Source organism: Notamacropus eugenii, chromosome 2 (assembly GCF_028372415.1).
Source record: "Notamacropus eugenii isolate mMacEug1 chromosome 2, mMacEug1.pri_v2, whole genome shotgun sequence".
Lineage (NCBI taxonomy): Eukaryota > Metazoa > Chordata > Mammalia > Diprotodontia > Macropodidae > Notamacropus > Notamacropus eugenii.
In genome coordinates, this window is record NC_092873.1 from 396,116,199 (window position 1) to 396,135,913 (window position 19,715).

Here is a 19,715-nt window from a genome sequence, read left to right on the forward strand (position 1 = left end):
AACTGAGTCAAACAGGGTTAAATGACTTGTTCAGGGTGACACAGCTAGTGTTTGGAGCCAGATTTGAACTCAGGTCTCCCTGACTCCAGGTCAAGTGTTCTCTACATTGCAAATTAGCTATCCAAATTCAGCATCTACCAGGATTTAAAATCCATATCCAGCATGTAATCTATCTTCAAACAGTAACAAGTATATTTCTCTATATACAATATGTATGCATCTACATATCCCAAAAATACATAGTTATGTTTAATTATCTGTAGAATTGTAGGAGTTTTTAATCAGTAGCCTGTCCTAAAAAAATTTTTTTTACCAATTTTTTAAAAATCTAACTTAATGTTATGGGGAAACTCTTTCCCCTTTGAGTTTGTGTAATAGGTTACCACTGCCAAATAAATCTGTCATAATGCAGAAATTATAGAGATTAAAAATCTAAGCTTTATTATGCTTAAGAATAGATTCCAGAGACAGAAGAATAGCCCTGAACAAAGATTGGAGTTCCTGACAAAGTCGTTTTGGAGAAAATTATGTCAGAGAAACAATTTTTTAACATATAAAAATTTTTATATCCATAAAGGTCACCCTGCCTAGTAAAAGAGATTTGTTATCTCATATTTCCTTCATCTAAGACTGAACAAACTGAATTAAACAAATTAGTAAACAGACTGATTTAAATAGTGAATCTGCAAAATCCTACACTTAAAATTACAAGGCTACATTTTAAAGAAGTCAGAGTAGGCTAATTGAGAGGAAGAAATTTACATGTCACAAAGATAAGCAGAAGTTTAACGTAAGGGAAATTCTTCCACAAATAAAATTAGCTTAATCTGCTTGGGAAGGCTTAAAAATTTCATAAATACCATATTTCCTTCTTCCTTTCCTTTGGCCTCATCTCAGGGGTGTAAAAAGTCTTTCCTTAATACTGTAATTCCATGAGTCAGGTTTTAGTTAGGTGAGGTTAATATTAACAGGAAACAGGCTTCAGTTAGCCAAATGTTCCAAAAGAAATGGCCCAAAAAAGCTGAATAAGAGGAAATTTAAAATTCTCATAAAAGTAGTTTTTAAAGGGTAGATAGGAGAAAGGCCTGGGATTTCATGAGTACAGGAAATTCCCGGGTGAGGAAGTTCCATCTACCAATGCAGGTTAACACTTTCTTCAATATTTATAGCCTTAGAAAGTTTCCTAGAGGCCTTAAAAGTTGCTTGTCCCAGGTCATAGAGCCTGTACTTGTGAAAAGCAAGATTTGAACCCTGGTCTTTCAGGCTTTAAATATGTACCTTGCCATGAAATCTCCCAGAAGGAAAAAAAAAAGTGGTTTAAAAAATGTGATTCAGGTCTTATATCAACTTGAAAATCATTATCAGAAAGTAAATTTCATTTTGCTTATTTATTTTTTACAGATCATGCTACAAGAGAACCAGTAGAAGATACTGATCCTAGCACTTTATCTTTTAAAATGGTATGTTCTCATTTTTGTTTACATGGAAATATGTCATTTGATTTCGACTGGCTCATTATTCAGTACTTAACCAAATGCATCAGGAAACATAAAGTGATATTTTTCTGAGATGAACATCTCATCAAATAAGATAAACTTTGTGATAGAGTAGACATTTTCCCCCTCAAGATTTACAACAGAACTGTGCCCACATGCAGGAAATAATTAACTGTAGTATATGCAATATGTGTGTGTGTGTGTGTATACAAAGTTATAAACAGAGATGTATCTAGAAATCCTATTACCTGAGACAAATTCACTTTGGGGGAGAAGGTGAAAGGAGGCGGAGAGGAGGGAAAGATAGCTATGATGAGCTCCTAGACAAAGGGTTCTTAATCTTTTTTGTGTCATGGACCCCTCTAGAAGTCGTGCAAAGTCTATGACCTCTCTTTAGGATAATGTTCTTAAATACAGAAGATTAAAAAATTATGAAATTATAAAGAAAACCAATTATATTGAAATATTTTTTTAAAAATTTAAACAGCTTTACAGATCTCAAGTTAGGAATTCCTACCCTAGTGAATATTTTTGGTGTTTTCAAGGATTTTGGAGGGGAAGGAAGGTGTGCTTGAGAAGAGTCCAACTATAGATACATCTGTGAGACAAGTAGGGACAGCTTTTTTCTTTCCCTCTTGTTGCAAACTTCACTGGCCCAATACCTCTTTGCCTCAGTTCCTCCTGGTGCCTGTCTACACAGAAACAAGAAACAATGGAGGAAAACGTGTCATGGTGACAGAAGTCTATAGTCCACTTTAAATCAAGGATGAAATTTACCTCTCCCAAGTTGGCACCTGTTCAGTTACCCAGCCCTCATTACGACTTTTTGTTAAATTTTGCTTGTGACTTCTATAACACATGCTCTGGAACTACGTTGAATGGGTTAGTGTGATTTGATGGGTTTATTCAACCAACCCCCTACCTTATAAATACTGAACTGTTTTTTTTTCCTAGAGACTTTAGAAGGAAATAACTTTTTGTTGATGAATCCATGTTTTAATATTTGGATAATAATACTCTTACTATCCCTGCTTGGGTATTGAAAATGAAATATTAACAGAAACATTAAGATTGCTTACATTTGTTTCCTATTATTAGAATATAAGCTCTTTGAGGAGGGGAACGGCTTTAGTTTTACCTTTCTATCCCCCAGCCCTTAGTACAGTGTATGTAGTAAGCATTTAATAAATGCTTTTTAATTGACTGAGTGTAACAAAGATTTTGTTGTTTTTTAAATATCTCCTTTGGGCCTAACAATATTCTGAGGTAAGTAGTCTTAGTACAATTATCTCCATTTTACAAGTGAGGAAGGAAATTAAGGCTTGGAAAAGTTAAGCAAGTTGACCAAGGTCACATAGCTAATATATGCCTGATGAGAAACATAAATTGCATGTTTTCTGACTCCAAATCTGATATTCTTTTGACTTTACTACACTGTCTCTAATACATGGGCATGAAAGGGAATATAACAAATGCCTTTGAGAAAGTTAATTTGTTTCTAACTATGATTATAATAGACAGCAAATATTAGCATTAGTTAAAGAATGGGGTATTCTGTTTAAGTAACTCTGGTAAATTCAGGTTTACCACAGGCCACATTTGGATTGTAAGTTTTCAAAAAATAATTATACTATAAAATATCCTTAGCACTGAACTAAACCAAACATAATTTAATCTTTCCTTGATGATTCAGAATGCATTTTTAAGGAGCTTGCCATTTCTAAGGCTTATCAGTTAACATTATTTAGTATAAGAGATACAGAAGGGTAGGAAATGAGGTTGAATATATACTGATCATGTGATGTAACCAAGGAAATAGTTTTATTTTATTTGGGGTTTTAGAAGATGTTTAAAGATAAACCCAATAGCATTTTGCTTGCTAGTTACTTGCCTCTTATAAAAAGTAGACTACAGAATGAATGCTTTTTTTTTAAAAATAGACAGCAGAATGTCAGTGGTATCAGTATTCTTATAGTGTCAGGCTAGAAAACTTGGATTCATCTCTGATGAATTAAACTATTATTATTATCTTGTCCAGTGATATTAAACTTAAATAGAAAGGAGAGCCGTTAAACCATACATAAGGATCCCTGTGGGATGCATGTTAACTTAGAAAACCATACATTAACATTACCTATGTTTTATTGCATTTTTATTTATTTTGTTAAATATTTTCCAGTTACATTTTCATCTGATGTAAGCTGCATTTATGAGTGTAGTAAGACTCATGCTGCCCATAATCTGTGCGTTTGACACCTCTGATCCTACTTTCATCCAATTTTTCAGATCCTGTTATAGCTTAAAAATATTTCCAAGATCCTCTTTTCATTCTTATTGCTGTCACCACTTGCCCTAATCCTACCATGGTAGTCTCCTAGTTGGTCTTCCTCACATCAGTTTCTCATACAGTATGCCCTGCACACTTCTACCAGACTAATCTGACTTTATGATTCCTCCCTCTGGAAATCTTTAGTGTCACATATAGTGAAATTCCTATGGAGGACCTGACATTTGAAAGTTATCCATGATTTTTCCTCTGCCTACCTATCTCACTTTATTTCTCATTGCACTTCACACACACACACACACACACACACACACACACACACACACACACACGAAAGTAGCCTCCTTGCACTCTGGTCAGGTCAGGCCAGTTTCATACCTCTCTTTAATATACTCCATGCTCATTCCTCTCTACTTGTCTGTTTACATATATTTTGTGGTATCCCCTCCTCCCTTTTCTCTGCCCATCAAAATTCTAGACTCTATTCAAATCTCACCTTTTCCATAAACACTTTTCACTCTACCTCAATCACCTTAGTCCAATTAACCTTCCCCTCCTTTAGATTAAAATTATTCACACACAGTTAATTAATGGATTATTAACTCTGTTAGATCTCGTTTTTCTTCTATATTTGCCATAATGCTTAAATGCTAAGCACATAGTAAGTGATAAATAAATCTTATTCATTTGTTGATTGAGACTGTGCCTCACCAAATCTGGCTGGAGCTCCTAGTAACTTATTTTCTAAATAAACATGTATGTGCTTATACTTTTTAAAGGTCACAGAAAAAATCCATTTAGATTAAATGGTTTGTTAAAAAAAACCAAAAGGTTAAAATCTGTACAGATATAACTTTCTGATCTTTAAAAAATGCTATTATAATAAATGTGGATAGAGAACTGGTCTTGGACCTAGAAAGGCCTCTGCAATGTACTACCTCTATGATTCTGTGCAAAACATTTAACCTCTCAGTTCTCTGAAAAACTCTCTGAGACTCTAAGACGCAGGTAGGTGTTACAAAAGGTAAGTGGCCCAGTGCATAGAGCACCAGGCCTGAAGTCAGGAAAACTCATCTTCCTAAGTTCAAATCTGCCTTCATACACTTACTAACTGTGTGACCCTAGACAAGTCATTTACTTAACTTTGTTTGCCTTGGTTTCCTCATTTGTCAAATGAACTGGAGAAGGAAATGGCAAACCACTCCAGTATTTTTATAAGAATACCCCAAATTGGGTCATAGAAAGTCAGACACAACTCAGATGATTCAACCACCACAAAAGGTGTCATTATTGGGTAATGAGGTGGCACAGAGGATAGAATGCCTGGAGTCAAAAAGATCTAAGTTCAAATCTGGCTTTGGACCCTAGTTGTATGACCTTGTGCCAGTCATTTAACCACATTTGCCTCAGTTCCCTCATCTGTAAAATGAACTGGAGAAGGAAATGGCAAACCATTCTAGTATCTTTGCCAAGAAAACCCCAAATGGTTCCCGATGGATTGGATACATCCAAATAACACAAGAAAGGTATCACAATGGGTAGACTGCTAGACTTGGAATCAGGAGTACTTGAGTTCCGATCTTACCTTAGAAACTTACTTAACTGCATGACCCTGGGCAAGTCACTTAACCTCTCTCTCAACTTTAGTTTCCTCATCTATGAAATGAGCATAATAGTATCTCCTACGTTACAAGGTTGTGGTGTGGATCAAATGACATAATAGATATAAAAGCACTCTGCAAGCCTTAAAGTACTATATAATTGCTAGCTATAATACTAATTATTATTCCAATCTAAATTAGAGAGAGTTTACTAGTCCAGAGTTCCATTTAATAATGAAATCATAGGTTGTATCCCTATTCTTATTACAACAAAAGAACCTTAAGTCCCAGCTGATGTCAGTGTTGGAAACAAAAATCCAAGTCCAGCAAGAGAATCTGTGGAATTTGTTGCAATCAGATTTATAAATTAGAAGACCTTATTACAATTCTCATATGTGCTAACTCTTCATCACGTATCCTTATGATTAAGGCCTGCCTGTGGAACATGTTCCGTCAGTATTCCTCCTGTTGTACTAACTCCTCATTCCCTATTATCCTGTCATTCTACCAGCAGGGTAAAATGGCATACCATTAACAACATTTCCCTAAACTCCCATCTCTGTCGAAATTGCTACCAATCAGTTTATCTTCACTGTGCCCTAACACTAATCTACTGCAAACACTCCTGCATTTTCAGATATTTCAACCAACATTTCTTATACCTCCCTCCTTTAACTGAAATGGGCTTTCCTCTGAGGACATTAAATCCTCTGCACCTTCTCTATCAAAAGCCATTCATTCTCCTAGTGCCCCTCACTCTCAGGTGCAGAAAGTGGGATGAGCATTATCTTATGCTCCTTTCCTGCTTCCATATTATTCCTCTACCACTGTCTCTCAATGACTTTTTATGTTTGGAGGTCCACAAAATCTTTATATACCACAGTCCCCACCCCATTTCATTTCCATGGGTTTGCCTTATAGTAGATGTCACCATCTCATGGAATTGTATCACCAGTAGCTGCAACTTTGAAATTCTGTTTCCCAACAAAGCCTCTCTCCCAATGTTATCTATCCTATGCCAACTCTCTGATTTTATTGCAACTTTACACCCCTCAGCCCATCCCTAGTCTCTCCATCTGGCTGACCCATTCTGCCTTCCCTTACCTCCCTACCCCACCTGAATACCATCTTTGACTACTTTGATAATTCACCAGATAATTCTTTAGAAGCTTTTGGGTTTTTTTTACCTCCCCTTATCCATCAACCTGCAAAATCATCATTCCTGCAGAATCTCTACAATTCATTCCTACTCTGGGACTAACAAGCATTGGTAGAGAAAATCATGAAACTAGACTAACTTTAACCATTACAAAGCAATAATGATGATGAGGGCTGATATTTACACAGAATTTTAAGATTTATAAGGTATTTTTTCAGTCATCTCAATCTTGCAACATAGTTATTGCATGTATTATTATCTTCATTTTACAGAAGTGGAAACTGAGGTCCAGAGAAATTAAGTTCAATTCAACAAGTGTACTTTAAGTGCTACTATGTGTGAGGCACAGTGCTAGGTACTTGGAATAAGGAGACAAAAATGTAACATTCCTGGTCCAGAAGGACAGTCTGTAGGGATTGGGGTGTAGGGTGAGGAGAAGATACAACACGTTCATAGAAAATAAAAGACAAAATGAATAAAAAGTAATTTCTATGGGGAAATCCCTAGTAATTGTTGAAGAAGTGGGATCAATATAGGTTTCCTACAGGACATGTCTCTTGAGCTGATCTTTGAAAAAAAGTAGGTAGTCTATGAGGTTGAGGTAGGTAGGGGGTGCATTGCAGCATGGGGAGATACTACAAAGGAAAGAGATAGAAAGTGTTCTCTCATATAGAGAGGCTGCATAGGACAATGGAAAGAGCACAAGCCTTGGAGTCAGAAGATTTGGGTTCAAATCCTGTCTGTCACTTATTTCTCCCTCACCCTTCTGAACCTCAGTTTCCCTGTCTATCTTAGAGCTTACCTGTGATTTGATAGGGCTGGACTAGATGGCCTTTCTAGCTCTAGATCCATGACACCATCTTGAAACAGTAAACAGGCCAGTTTAAATGGAACACGTCATTCAGGAAAAAAGCTGATTGTGCAGGATCCCTGGAGAAATGGGTTGACTGTAGATTCTGAAAGGATTGTAGAAGCCCAAAAGAAGGAATTACATTTTATTCTAGAGACAAGAGGAAGTCATTGGAATTCCTTGAGCATGGGAGTGACATGGTCAGGCCTGTGGTTTTAGAAGATCAATTTGGCAGCCTTATGGGGAATGGATTGAAGGTGGGAGAGACTGGAGGCCAGGAAGCTGTTAATTAAGAAGCTGTTGCATTTGTCAGTGTGAGAGGTATGAGGACCTAAATTAAGGTGGTGGCTCCTTCTACCTGAGGAAGAAGAGGAGAGAAATAAGGGGTATTATAGACGTAGAGTCAATAAGACTTGTCAGGTGATTGGAGGGTTGAAAAAGAGGGAAGAGTCAAGAATGGCTGTAAAACAGCAATGCGCCCTGCAGAGGTAGGGAAGTTAGAAAGAGGAAAAAATTATAGTTCATTTTAGTCAAAAGGCCAATAGATTTCTTTTACAGATTTTTGCTCTTAAAACCCTTGTTGCTTTATTTTTCCCCAGTCTGTTAGCATTTTCAATAACTGACTCATGTTACTTTCCAATTTAGCTAGAATTAGAAGAGAAGAGTGGAGGTGGGAGTAGGAGGTGAGGTCACTACCTCCCTTCCCCTATCAAGACTTAGCTATGAGGAAAGACCTTTATAAAGAAAAAAACATTTATTTAATGCCTTCATTTCAGCAAGTATTAAGGGAAGGTATGTAAGCTGGACACATGAAGAGTTCAGAGAAGGAAGGGCAGCTCTGCTGAGGCTTAAGTATAGTCTGAGGAAGAATGTTTTCCATTCCAGTTATGGAGTAAAGAACAGGGAATTGAAACAATGGTGAGCATTTCTGGGAGAGAGACTGTGATAGGGAAGCCAAGTAGATATTTAGCCCCTTCCAAGTATGTCACAATTCTTTATTCTACAGTATCTTAAATCCCCAAGCTACTAGATTCCAAATATCCATCAGTGGATGTGGGATCTCATCAATGTAGACACTTCATCTTTTGGTGTGAATTACAAACTATCCATGTGCTTTCTTGTTATGTGTAGTTTTTGTCCATGTTCTTCTGTAACACCCACATGGAGGATCCATCCCACGTGCCTTCCTCTAGTTGAATCTTTTGCTTGATGATGTTTTGAAGATGATGATGGGTTCTTGAAGGCTACCCAAGAGAGCCTAAACTTTGGCAACTTTTCTTATGCTAGAAAGGTTTCATTTATAGTATCTGAAGACTGAAAGACTGACCTAGCTAGGAACAGAGACAGACAAATCACCAGGAGGTTAACCACAAGGGGATGAATTTTTGGACCATGGTAAACCAATATGTGAAAGATAAGTAAATTTCAAATATAAACATAAAAATTTACTCCAGAAGTAAATATAAATGATTTTTAAATTATTTGCTCTTTGAAATGAGTAGTGGTTATATAGGAGCACAGGTCCTAGAATCAGAAGACTTCAGTCTGAATTCCATCTCCTATATTTACTTTTTGTGTGACCTTGATCAAATCACTTAACCAATCCAAGTCTCAATTTTTTCAGTTAGGATTATAATATTCTCACTATCCACCTTACAAGGCGGTGGTGAGGAAAATACTTCATAACTATTAAAGCACTATAAAAATATGGCTTGTTATGGAAATGAGTTCTTTAATAATTATTTTTATAACTCCCCTCCACTGGTACTGATCATTATGAACTGATTATAAGTCTTTATCTAATTAGATAGAAACTCCTACAAAAATATATAGTAGGTACCCAAATGTTTGTTCAATATAGAATAAATTGCATGCAGAAGTCATGACATGAAAGTCACAGCACCCTAGATTTGTAACTGGGAAGGATCTTAGAGACCATCTAGTATAAACCTTTCATTTTACTCATGAGAAAGATAAATCTCAGAGAGGTTAAATTATTTAATATCTATTCCCTCTCCTCTCCTCAATCCTTTTCAATCTGGCTTCTGATTTCATCTCTTAATCGCCAGCCTAATAGTCTATTTGTTTGTTTTGTTTTGTTTTTGTCTTTGTCTTCCTGAACCCTTTGTAGCATGTGACACTGATTGATGACTATCTCCTCTTAGGTACTTTCTCTTCTCTGAGGAAATCTCACTGTTTTTTGGTTTTCCTCCTACCTATCTAACCACTCCTTTGTTTATTTATCATCTGTACTATGTCACCTGACTATGGGTGTTCCTCAAGGCCCTCATCTTTCCTCTTTACACTGTCCCACTTAATATTGTCACCAGCTCCAACCAGTTTAATTATCATCTTTATGCAGATGATGACCACGTTATGTCTGGTCTTGGTATCTCTTCTGAGCTCCAGCCCTGAATCACCAACTGCCTGATGGACATTTTGTACTGAATGTCCTATAAACATTTTAAATTCAACACATCCAAAGTAGAACTCATTTCCACATACGCTCTACAAAAAATGTCCCCTTTTATTGTGGATACTACGATCCTTCCAGTCACTTAGTTTTATATCCTTCATTTCAATCCTGACTTCTCACTCTCACCTCACATTTTCAGTCATTGGCCAAATCTTGTTAAATCCACCTCCACAATTCTCTCCCATGTGTCCTTTCCTCTGAACTCGCACAATCACCACCATGTCACCCTGTCTCAATTCTTTTCCACCTCCAATCCAAGCTTCCTATAACTCCCAAAATAATTTTCCTAAAGTACAAGTCTGATTATGGCAACCCCCAATACAATAAATTCCAATGGCTCCTTATTAATCTAGAATCATTTGTACGTCTATGGTTATACAAATAGTAAGTGACAGAGCCAAGATCAGAAGTCTTTTACTCCAGATTCAGTCCACTTCAAACTAGGATCGTAATATTATAGATATGGAGCTAGAAGAGACTTCAGAAGCCATCTAGTCCAGTTCCCTCATTTTGCAGATGAAAAAACTGAGGTCCAGGGAGTCTAAGTAACTTATGTGAGGTCACACAGCATGAAAGGCAGAATTCAAATCTAGGTCCTCCAACTCCACATCCTGTGTGTAGTCTTTCCACTTACCACCGTATTGCCTTGTATAATGAATAAATGTGTAGTTACAATCTAATATGAAAGCAAGTGCCTCTCAAATGAGATAGGGATACTTAAAATACAGGAAGTAAGATATGTAGAATAATACTGTATAGAAGAGAAGTTTGGTTTAGCGGTCAGAGCCAAAGCTAGGAACTTAGGAGCATTTGTTCTACCAGCATCAACTCTTTGCCACATTAGACAGATCACATGGTTGTCTGAGCCTTAATTTCTTCTTTTGAAAAAATAATATTTTATTTTCCCTAATTATGTGTTAAAACAATTTTTAGCTTTTTTTTTTAGTTTTGAGTTCCAAATTCTATCCTTCCCTCCTTCTTTCCCCTCTTCTCTCCCCAAGATAGTAAGCAATTTGATATAGGTTATATATGTGCAATCATTTCATCATCTATAAAACAGAATTGATAGCACTAACTAAACCAGTGCAGTTGGTAAATCCTTAAGCAAAATGCTTAAAATGTTATAATTTTAATATTTGTTTCCCTTACCAAGCTTTCCAATTTACCTTTATCTGATCTGATTATCAAATATCTTGATATTGATACAACAGCTTCCTCTTTTTTATTGTTGTTGTTTTACAGTCAGAAAAATATCCTGTTCAAGATACAGGTCTCCCTAAAGGTATGTACAATCGTAATTATTTTAATTTTAATGTAATTATTTTTATTTAACTAAGTTTGGTTAAATGATAAAAGCTATTTTGAATTATAGATCAGTCAAAAAACTATCCTTTCTTCAGAATTCAATAAAATATATCATGAATAATTATAACTCCCATTTGATAAGCAGCAGCCTGTGTATGTATATGCATACATACATGTATGCATATATGTACATGTGTGTATATGTATATGTGTGTGTATTCTGTGCATGCATGTGTTTCTATATAAACAATCTGGCATATGACTTATTATACAGATATCTCTAAAATGGATTTTATCATCAAAATCTCTAAAATATTTCTTATTTTGTCTCATCAAAACTTAAATAAATTCCTTAATTGAATGACATTCCATCTATGACCTGCTTGTGCCAAATTATAAAGGGTTCCACTTGTGCATTTAAAACTAATGAACCTGAGCCCTTTTGACCTGCAGTGCCAATACACGGCATAGACCACTGAAATCACGTGGCCAGTTGTCTCTTGCTTACACTGCAGGGCAGCTTGCAAAGTTAGATTTTGTCATTGAAGCAAGCCAGGTGATTGTGAGACCACAGGCCTGAACACGTATATGGAACATTTGAACCTGACACCACTGCCAAGTCAGAAATTTTGCTTTCGATCTGAGAGCTTCCTTGGGGGGAGGAATGGGGTGGAGAGGGAGAGAAGGAGGAGACAGATTAACTCCCTGCAGTCAGATACAGCTGCAGATACCTGCAGTTTCTACAGAAATGGCAGAGGTAGAAAATCTCTCTCTCCTCTCTCAACATTACCCAAGTGGATAATTTTATTAGCTTTATCACTACCATGGAAACAGTGGGAATTCCCACCAAACTTGGGTTTCCCCAACAGTTTTCTTATACAGCACATTATCTCAAAGCTACCTCTTTGGAGAACTTCTGGGTAAAGTATAAGTACAAGCAAAGCAGTTGTCAACTACATAAAATGTCTCTGAGAAACTTACCCCTCCAATCTGATAAAAGTAAAACATAAAATGTATACAGAGTATCCCCCAAAGTCTTAGTACAATTTAAGCACTAAGGCTTTTGGGGATACCGTGTCTGTACATTTTATTCCCTGATGTTAGAATTTCCATAATTAGAGATTCATTCTTATTCTCCACTTCCATTGCCCTCCTCAGCCCCTATCTTAGCAACAACTCAGGGAAAAGAAACATATGACATTATTTACTTAGGGTAAGGAAACACATTGCCAGGTTTTTATACTAGTGAGAAGAGAGAGAGCGTGCAAGCTGTGGGTACCTGAATTGGAGGGAAATTCAAAGATGGGGCACCAGGGAGAGCACAAAGAGTGGCATAAAGGGAAGTCTAAGAGTGCCCAAGGTAAACTCTGTCCACTATATTTAAAAGAATTTTTCAGGAGAGATCAGATTTTCTAAACTACTTGGAGATTCCCACCACCACCATTTTTAAAAAAACAACTCCATTTTATATTCAAGAAAAATTGAAAATACCTCAAAAGAAGGGTGTTAAACCAAATTATTTTTAAGATACTTTCCAGCTTTAATTTTCCATGAAAAAAATAGTTGCTATTCAAAGATACAATTATTTACCTAAAGCTGCTAAATGTCCTGAGTGACGCCCCCCTCCTCTCTCTCTCTCTCTCTCTCTCTCTCTGTCTTTTTTTATTTCTTTGTCTTTCTGTCTCTCTCTCTCTGTGTCTCCATATATATATGTATATAATATATACACACACATACAAACATATAATTACATACTATATAATTTTAAAACTTCTTTGGAATGAATCACATGTATATGATCACACCTCTCTCCCTCTCTCATGTATAAATATGTGTGATTCATTTCAAAGAATATATACATATATATATATATATATATACCCACAGAGAGAGAGAATGTGATCATATATGTGTGTGATCCATTTCAAAGAAGTTTTAAAATTTTCACTAACAAAGCCATTTTTCATGTCTGTTTCATTGTCTTCCCATCTCTTCCCCCACCCCATCCCTACCACCTTGATGGTCCATGCCATAGTAGCTATGGTCCAGCCATCTTCCAGGAGATAGTCTGACTCTGATGGACTAGATAGCCCAATGAGTATTTCAGCAAAGCAATTAAAAGTACAAAGTTGGGCTTATCAGAGTTAACCCCACAGGTCTAGAGGCTTAATGAATTTAAGTAAATAAGGAGTGCTATAAAAAGGAAAATCGAGGTAGAGAGCAAGGCACATGGAAACAGAAAATAATCAAAGATTTTATTGTAATGCGTCAAAAGTCAACCATCAATGCTACAAACTGAAAACAGAATTGGCCAAGAAAAAAACCAAAGCTCTGAGAATAGACCTTATCATGCAAAATCACGGTTTAACTCTTCTAAAGATATTATATTACGTATACAAATTCCTGTTTTGAAGGCGAAAGCTTGGTGTTTATCATGTAAATACTATGTTAAATGAAAATTCCAGAATCTCCTAGAATTTGAATTTTGTGAAATCTTAAATGATTTAAAATTAGAATGATGTTCATGTGCTTGCCCTTACCTACTTGATTTGAAGAGATTATATGATTTATATCTTTTAAAATGCTACTTTTCAAAAGCAAAGAATTCTATAAGTTAATAAAATCTGCTTCAGTTTTGCATCAGGTGAAAAGTTTTAAATTGTCTCCTGTATTTATTGTATAAATTAAACCAACAAGAGTCAATTTTACTTCACAATTAAAATTAGATTTTGCTGATTCAAAATAATTGGGGTGTAGAAAAAAAGGTCTAACTGAATTAGTTAAAAAAAAATAGTTTGGTTTAAAAAAAAAAAACAAAGGTTAATTACTTTCACCTTCACTAAATTCACCCTTACATGTTTCCATGCCTTGGTGAGATGACTCAGTGTTCTCAAAGAGTGTGTCAGTGGGTCACAAGCTCTGGCAAGTCTTAACAAACACGAAGTTCTAACAAAGTAGAGATTTCTTTGGGCTTGCCTAATTTAATAGATGAGTAATTTGTAATTGTACGTATTTGTATATAGTTAAAATAATAAACTTCTTTAAAAGTTTACTGTTAGAGGTAGGTTAAACATACCCTATGTAATTTTAGCTAATTTATTAACAAAGCCTGTTTCCATAGATAATACAAAGGTAGTCTGTAGCCCAGCCCAAATTAGAGGGCTTCATGTTAATATTGTTTTACTTTATATGTCAAAAATAGACCTGATGGACTTGCAGTGATCAACATCGCTGATGAGATGCAAAGGTTCTTTGCAATTGTGTCACTGCCATTGATTGACATTTGAGTGACATTAAGCTGACATTTCTCTTGTGGCAGCACTTAGACTTATCTGATCTGCTAAACTTTTCCATAAAGTACATGAAAACTTTGTATGGGGACCATACTGAAGTTTGGAACAAAAGCTCAGAGGATTAATGTATAGGATACTTTCATCGGCATCTCATGGGAATGGCTGATTTTCAAACTTCCTGAGACAGTAGATCCCATTTTGTTGCAGAAGCCTCCCTTTTTGAGTATCGTAATCCCACCACTATGGAAGTACATAGTTAAGTGCTCCCTTCAGCTATACACAACCATGTTATTGAACATTTTATGACCTCTACTTGCCCTAATAAATTATTGCCCAGCTACACCCCTGCTATATTTTTATAGCATTCACTAAAACTTTGTTTTGGTGCCAGGTCTCTGAATGAATTTATAGCGTATTTAACCTCACAATGACCCTGGAAGGTAGGTACTGTTATTTTCATCCCCATTTTACAGAGGATGAAACTGAGACTGAGGAAATTTAAGTGACTTAGGGTTGAATAGCTAGAAAGTGTCCAAAGGCTGGATTTAAATTTATGCCTTCATGGTTCCAAGTTCATTTCTCCAATATCCATAATACTGTTTGTGGTAATAGTATTTTTTAAAAATACTAGAAAATCACACCTGTGTAGATCTTAATCTTTTGATTTTTCCTTAGGCTCTAAAAAAACATAGTAAACACTCCTTTATCCACTACCACACCTAGCCTCCCCCAAATGATGTCTACATTACAAATGTGATGTACTCTGTAGTCTACATTTGCATCTGATAATAATCCTTGCTCACCAACTTCATAGCAACTGGTCCAGTCTTAGGATGAGCACCCTTTCACTCATACTCTTTCCATGAACACCCCTTCTCACACAGACTTCGACTTCTTTCATTTTAGGTCAAACAGATTGATTAGAATAATAGCAAAAGGTTGAACAGTGTAATAGGAAATCACATTTGAGCCACTCCTCCCTGTTTGTTCTTTAGTTTTGGAGAGGGGAGGAAAGTCAGAGAGAGGAACAACCAGGGACCTATGTTCAAATGTATGTTCAAACTACTTCAAACACCTTATTTAAATAAAAGCTGCCAAACTCAAGTTGTTATAAATATTGACCTAGAAATTCAGGAAAACAAACAGAAAATACTGTGGATTTGTTGAAATGACAGTGTCAACTGTTATGAGAATGAGGATTTATGTCCAATATCTAGAACCTTCTGAAGTGAAGTGTAAGGAGATGCTAAGATCCATGCTTCCTGTTAGAATGGTTCAAAAGTCAACAGGAATAGGGGAAAGAACAAAAATCACAATTCCTATCCTAGCTTATTTTTTTTAATTAATAAGGTTCTGACTTTAAATGTGAAAGGTAAAGCCTTTGAAAATTTTAAGTATAAAGAATTAACAAATCTGCTTTGAACTTCCTAGCTTTTTTAAAAATTAAAAATAGTTTGAGGATGTACGACTCAACCTCATTTGGGTGATATAGAAGGAAAAGATTGTCTTTAAGTTATATGATTCAAGCTAAAAAGCTGGCTGAACCTCATTCTAATATTTAATTGATGTTATGACACATACACAATGGGACTCTTATCACAGGTTGGAAGCTGTGAAATGGAATCATGGGTGGAAGAAGCCCAATAATGAACATTTCAACTTGAAGCCATTTTTGGAAGACGTTATAAATTAACCCCCTCCTTTTTCCCCCCTCCCCCTCCCTCATTCCTTTCTGTCTTTTAAGTGTTCAGAAGGAAACCACATAATAGAAACTAGTTCGTTTTGATCCTTTAGGGGTGAGTCCTAAAGAAGCCAAATCTGAATGTACTGTCTAATTTGTAACACAAACAGTAAGATGCTGATTGGGGACCTAGTGCTACTTGTTCAAACAGCATTTGGCAAGCAAATGACCAAAGTCACTGAGAGTGCCATTTGTAGAAGGGATAAATGTGTGTCAGTTCTTTTGGTATTCCTTTATATCAAGTTTTGTGTCTTGTCTTTCTTAGCTGAGGAATATAATTCAATTACACTGAAAATGCCACCAAGTTCTGACATAATACATCAGGTAAGGAAAATACTTTAAACAATATTTTTTGGAACATTGTCTACTCTTATAGTTTTGATTTTTTCTCCCCTTTTGGCCTCCTTTAAAAATAATTGTGAGCTAAATACAGAAATGGTCCGTTGGTTCAAATATAAGAGAAAATAGAAATGAACACTTGGAAAACCAATAAAGGAATTAAAGAGTAAGAATTCCTGAAGCAAAATAAGTTCGATTATATTAGAAGAAGGTGCATTTAAACAAACCAAAATTTTTATGACAGTTTTCATCAGAGGCAATGAACAGATGGAAAACAGACTTTCTAAATAAAAATTAGTGGAATAAAATTTTTTTAAAATAGTTTTTGTAAATTTTTTCCAATTAGATGTAAAGACAATTTTTAACATTCATTTTTTAAAAATTGAATTCTAAATTTTCTCCCTTCTTCTCTCTCCTCCCTCTTCTCTCCCTGTTCCCTAAAAAGGTAAACAATTTGATATAGATTATATATGTGCAATTATGTAAAATATATTGGAATTGTTATTTTGGAATGTTATTGTATTGCATCCCAGTAAAACCAGTCGTCTCTATGATTTGCCTTTCTTTTAGTCATTTTGGTATTTTTTTATTCATAATCTCAATTTTGAAATACATGTCTGTCTACCTGATGAGGGTAAAGGATTTATGCTCTATAAGCTAGAAATGATAGATTTTCCACTTGGTGTGATGGGAAAGGAAAAGTATAGTGGTGTTTTGTTTTTGGTCTAGTAAAAATCGTTGTGATTATTTACAGTACTGTATTCTAGGAATCAGTTTCAATATGATTAGGAAAATAACCAGGTGGTACATGAAGAATTAAAAGCCAAGAATGGCAATAGAGGAAATTAAAGATAATTTAAGGGTTTTTTTTTAATTAGTGGGCCCACCTGGAGTACTAGGCTAGCTTGTTGGCCTCAGAATCTGGAGAACTAGAGTTCCACTTTCACCTCCAACACAGACTGGGTACATGACCCTGGGCAAAGCATTTCATTTCTCTGTGCTTGTGGGCATCTCTTTAAGATGATCAGTTGTAGAACCTAATACTTGTCTGAATTGGTAGATGAAGGTTCTTAAACAGGAGTTTCCCCAACAGTTGAAATCTTGGGTCTAGTCATAGAGAAAAAAAATGTGAGTGTAGAGTTAAAGGAAGCTCAAGTAAGACATATTTAATGGCAAGAGTTCATTCCTTTTGTGAATCAAAATGCCATTGGGGCAAACATTTCCAAATACTCATTTTGGGGGAAAAAATCTGATACTCAGAAATTTGTAAACCAGAGAATGTGATTTTAAAGTTATTTTCTCGCTTGTTGTATCATTCTGTGCAAAATCAGATCTCAAGGATAGATTCTGTCTTTTTAGTGTAGTTTGTTTTTCAAAGAAACATCTACATTTGTTATCAAACGAGGAAGCAAAATCTCAAGTTGAGGTTTTGGATTTTTTGGCTGGTTTTGGTTCTTTTTGCGTTGGTTGCACATGACTCAGCTTATAGAACTTTTTACCATAAGGCACTCTTTGTTATTTTGTTTTTGAGTTGTTTTTCAGTTGTGTTCAATTCTTGATGACCACATTTGAGGTTTTCCTGGCAGAGATACTGGCGTGATTTGCCATTTCCTTCTCCAGCTCATTTTAGAGATAAGGAAGCTGAGGCACGCAGGATTGAATGATTTGCCCAGGGTCACATAGCTAGAAAGTGTCTGAAACTGGGTTTGAACTCACAAAGAGGAGTCTTCCTGACCTCAGGCCTGATGCTCTATCCATTGCACCACCTATTTGCCCTCTATTGGGCAGTAAATACTTTTTTATTTTCAAAAGTTCTTAGAAGGTCCTAGAATTTCAATTTGGTGAAGGAGATGTTTTATGAAATGAAACCATTCTTCTATACTATAACCTTGTGAAATGGGGAGGAATTAATTGGTTTAGGGATGTTTACATTGGTCTCTTAGCACCTCATCACATTTTTAGTATTGTCCATTTCAGTAACTTAAAACTCATTAGCAAAATTGTGCAATGACTAGCATGTGCTAAAACTATATTTAGAGTATTAAATATTTCCAAAAGCATGTCTAGCCTCAAGGTATGCTGGTTCTGTCCTGCACCTTCCATAAACATGAAGTAAATTTTTAACAAGACAAATTTGTAGGTTTGTTTAGTCTTGCTTTTAAAAATTAGTCTGTAATAAATCTTTTATTATTAAATTGTGATATTCTCGGGCAGGTAAAGCACCTTGGTAATAAAATGAAACTGTACATTAGTTGTGGAATAGGACATTGTATCCCATTTACAATTAAACCTACTGCAATTAATGCTCTCTATCCTCTGGAATCTTCGGACCACATCTCCCTGTCTATGTGGCCTTTTCTCTTCTTTCTTAAACTTTCCCTGTCTATGTAAAATGAACAACATAATATGGCATAAAAATAAAAATAAAACATTTTTTAAAAACTTCATCCAATGCCATTATCTCAAATTTATTGCTTTTTTCATTTTAAGCAAGCTCTCAATTACCAAGTGTCAAGCATTGTGATAGATACTGGGAACAAAAGAAGTAATTAAACAGTCCCTGTCCTTAAGGAACTGACATTTTATTTGCAAAGTAAAGTGTTTTGTAAACCTTGACACACTATAAAAATGTGAGTTGTTGTTTTTATTTTGAAAATGTAGATTAGTAAGGAAGCTCACTTTACTAGGAAAAGTTTGACCTAAACCAAGGGGTAGTTTTGATAATAGACAAACTTTAAATTTTAGGTTTGTTGTTATTGAGTTATTACTCTGTGACATTGTGGACCATACTGTCTATGGGATTTTCTTGTTAAAGTTATTGGAGTCTTTTGCCATTTCCTTCTCTAGTGGATTAAGGCAAATAGAGGTTAAGTGACAGAGTCTTACAGCTAGTCAGTAGCTGAGGCCTGATCTAGGACCAGCGCTCAGTCTACTGAGCCACTTGGCTGCCTCGTAAATGTTAGATAGCATCCAAAAAATGTTGGTACCATACCTTGCTTGAATTTAGCTTCATAGCAGAGTGATGGATTTAGGTTGCTGTTTAATAAATATTATTAATTCAGATTAATTTTGAAGGGAAATTTCAAACTGATAGATGGGGAATTCTGTTCCAAGTTAAAGGAAATTAAGCTCACTCCCAACTCCAGTACTTACCAACCACGTGACTGT

The 19,715-nt window shown here is 35.6% G+C and overlaps 1 protein-coding gene across 1 annotated transcript in view; it reads left to right on the forward strand.

Annotated features, from left to right (window-relative positions):
* The window catches only part of EDARADD (EDAR associated via death domain), an 82,978-nt gene that overhangs the window by 15,671 nt on the left and 47,592 nt on the right, over positions 1-19,715 (forward strand). Inside the window, 3 exon segments of the mRNA XM_072647550.1 lie at positions 1,402-1,460; positions 11,112-11,151; positions 16,474-16,532. Coding sequence (XP_072503651.1) covers positions 1,402-1,460; positions 11,112-11,151; positions 16,474-16,532 — 158 coding nt within the window.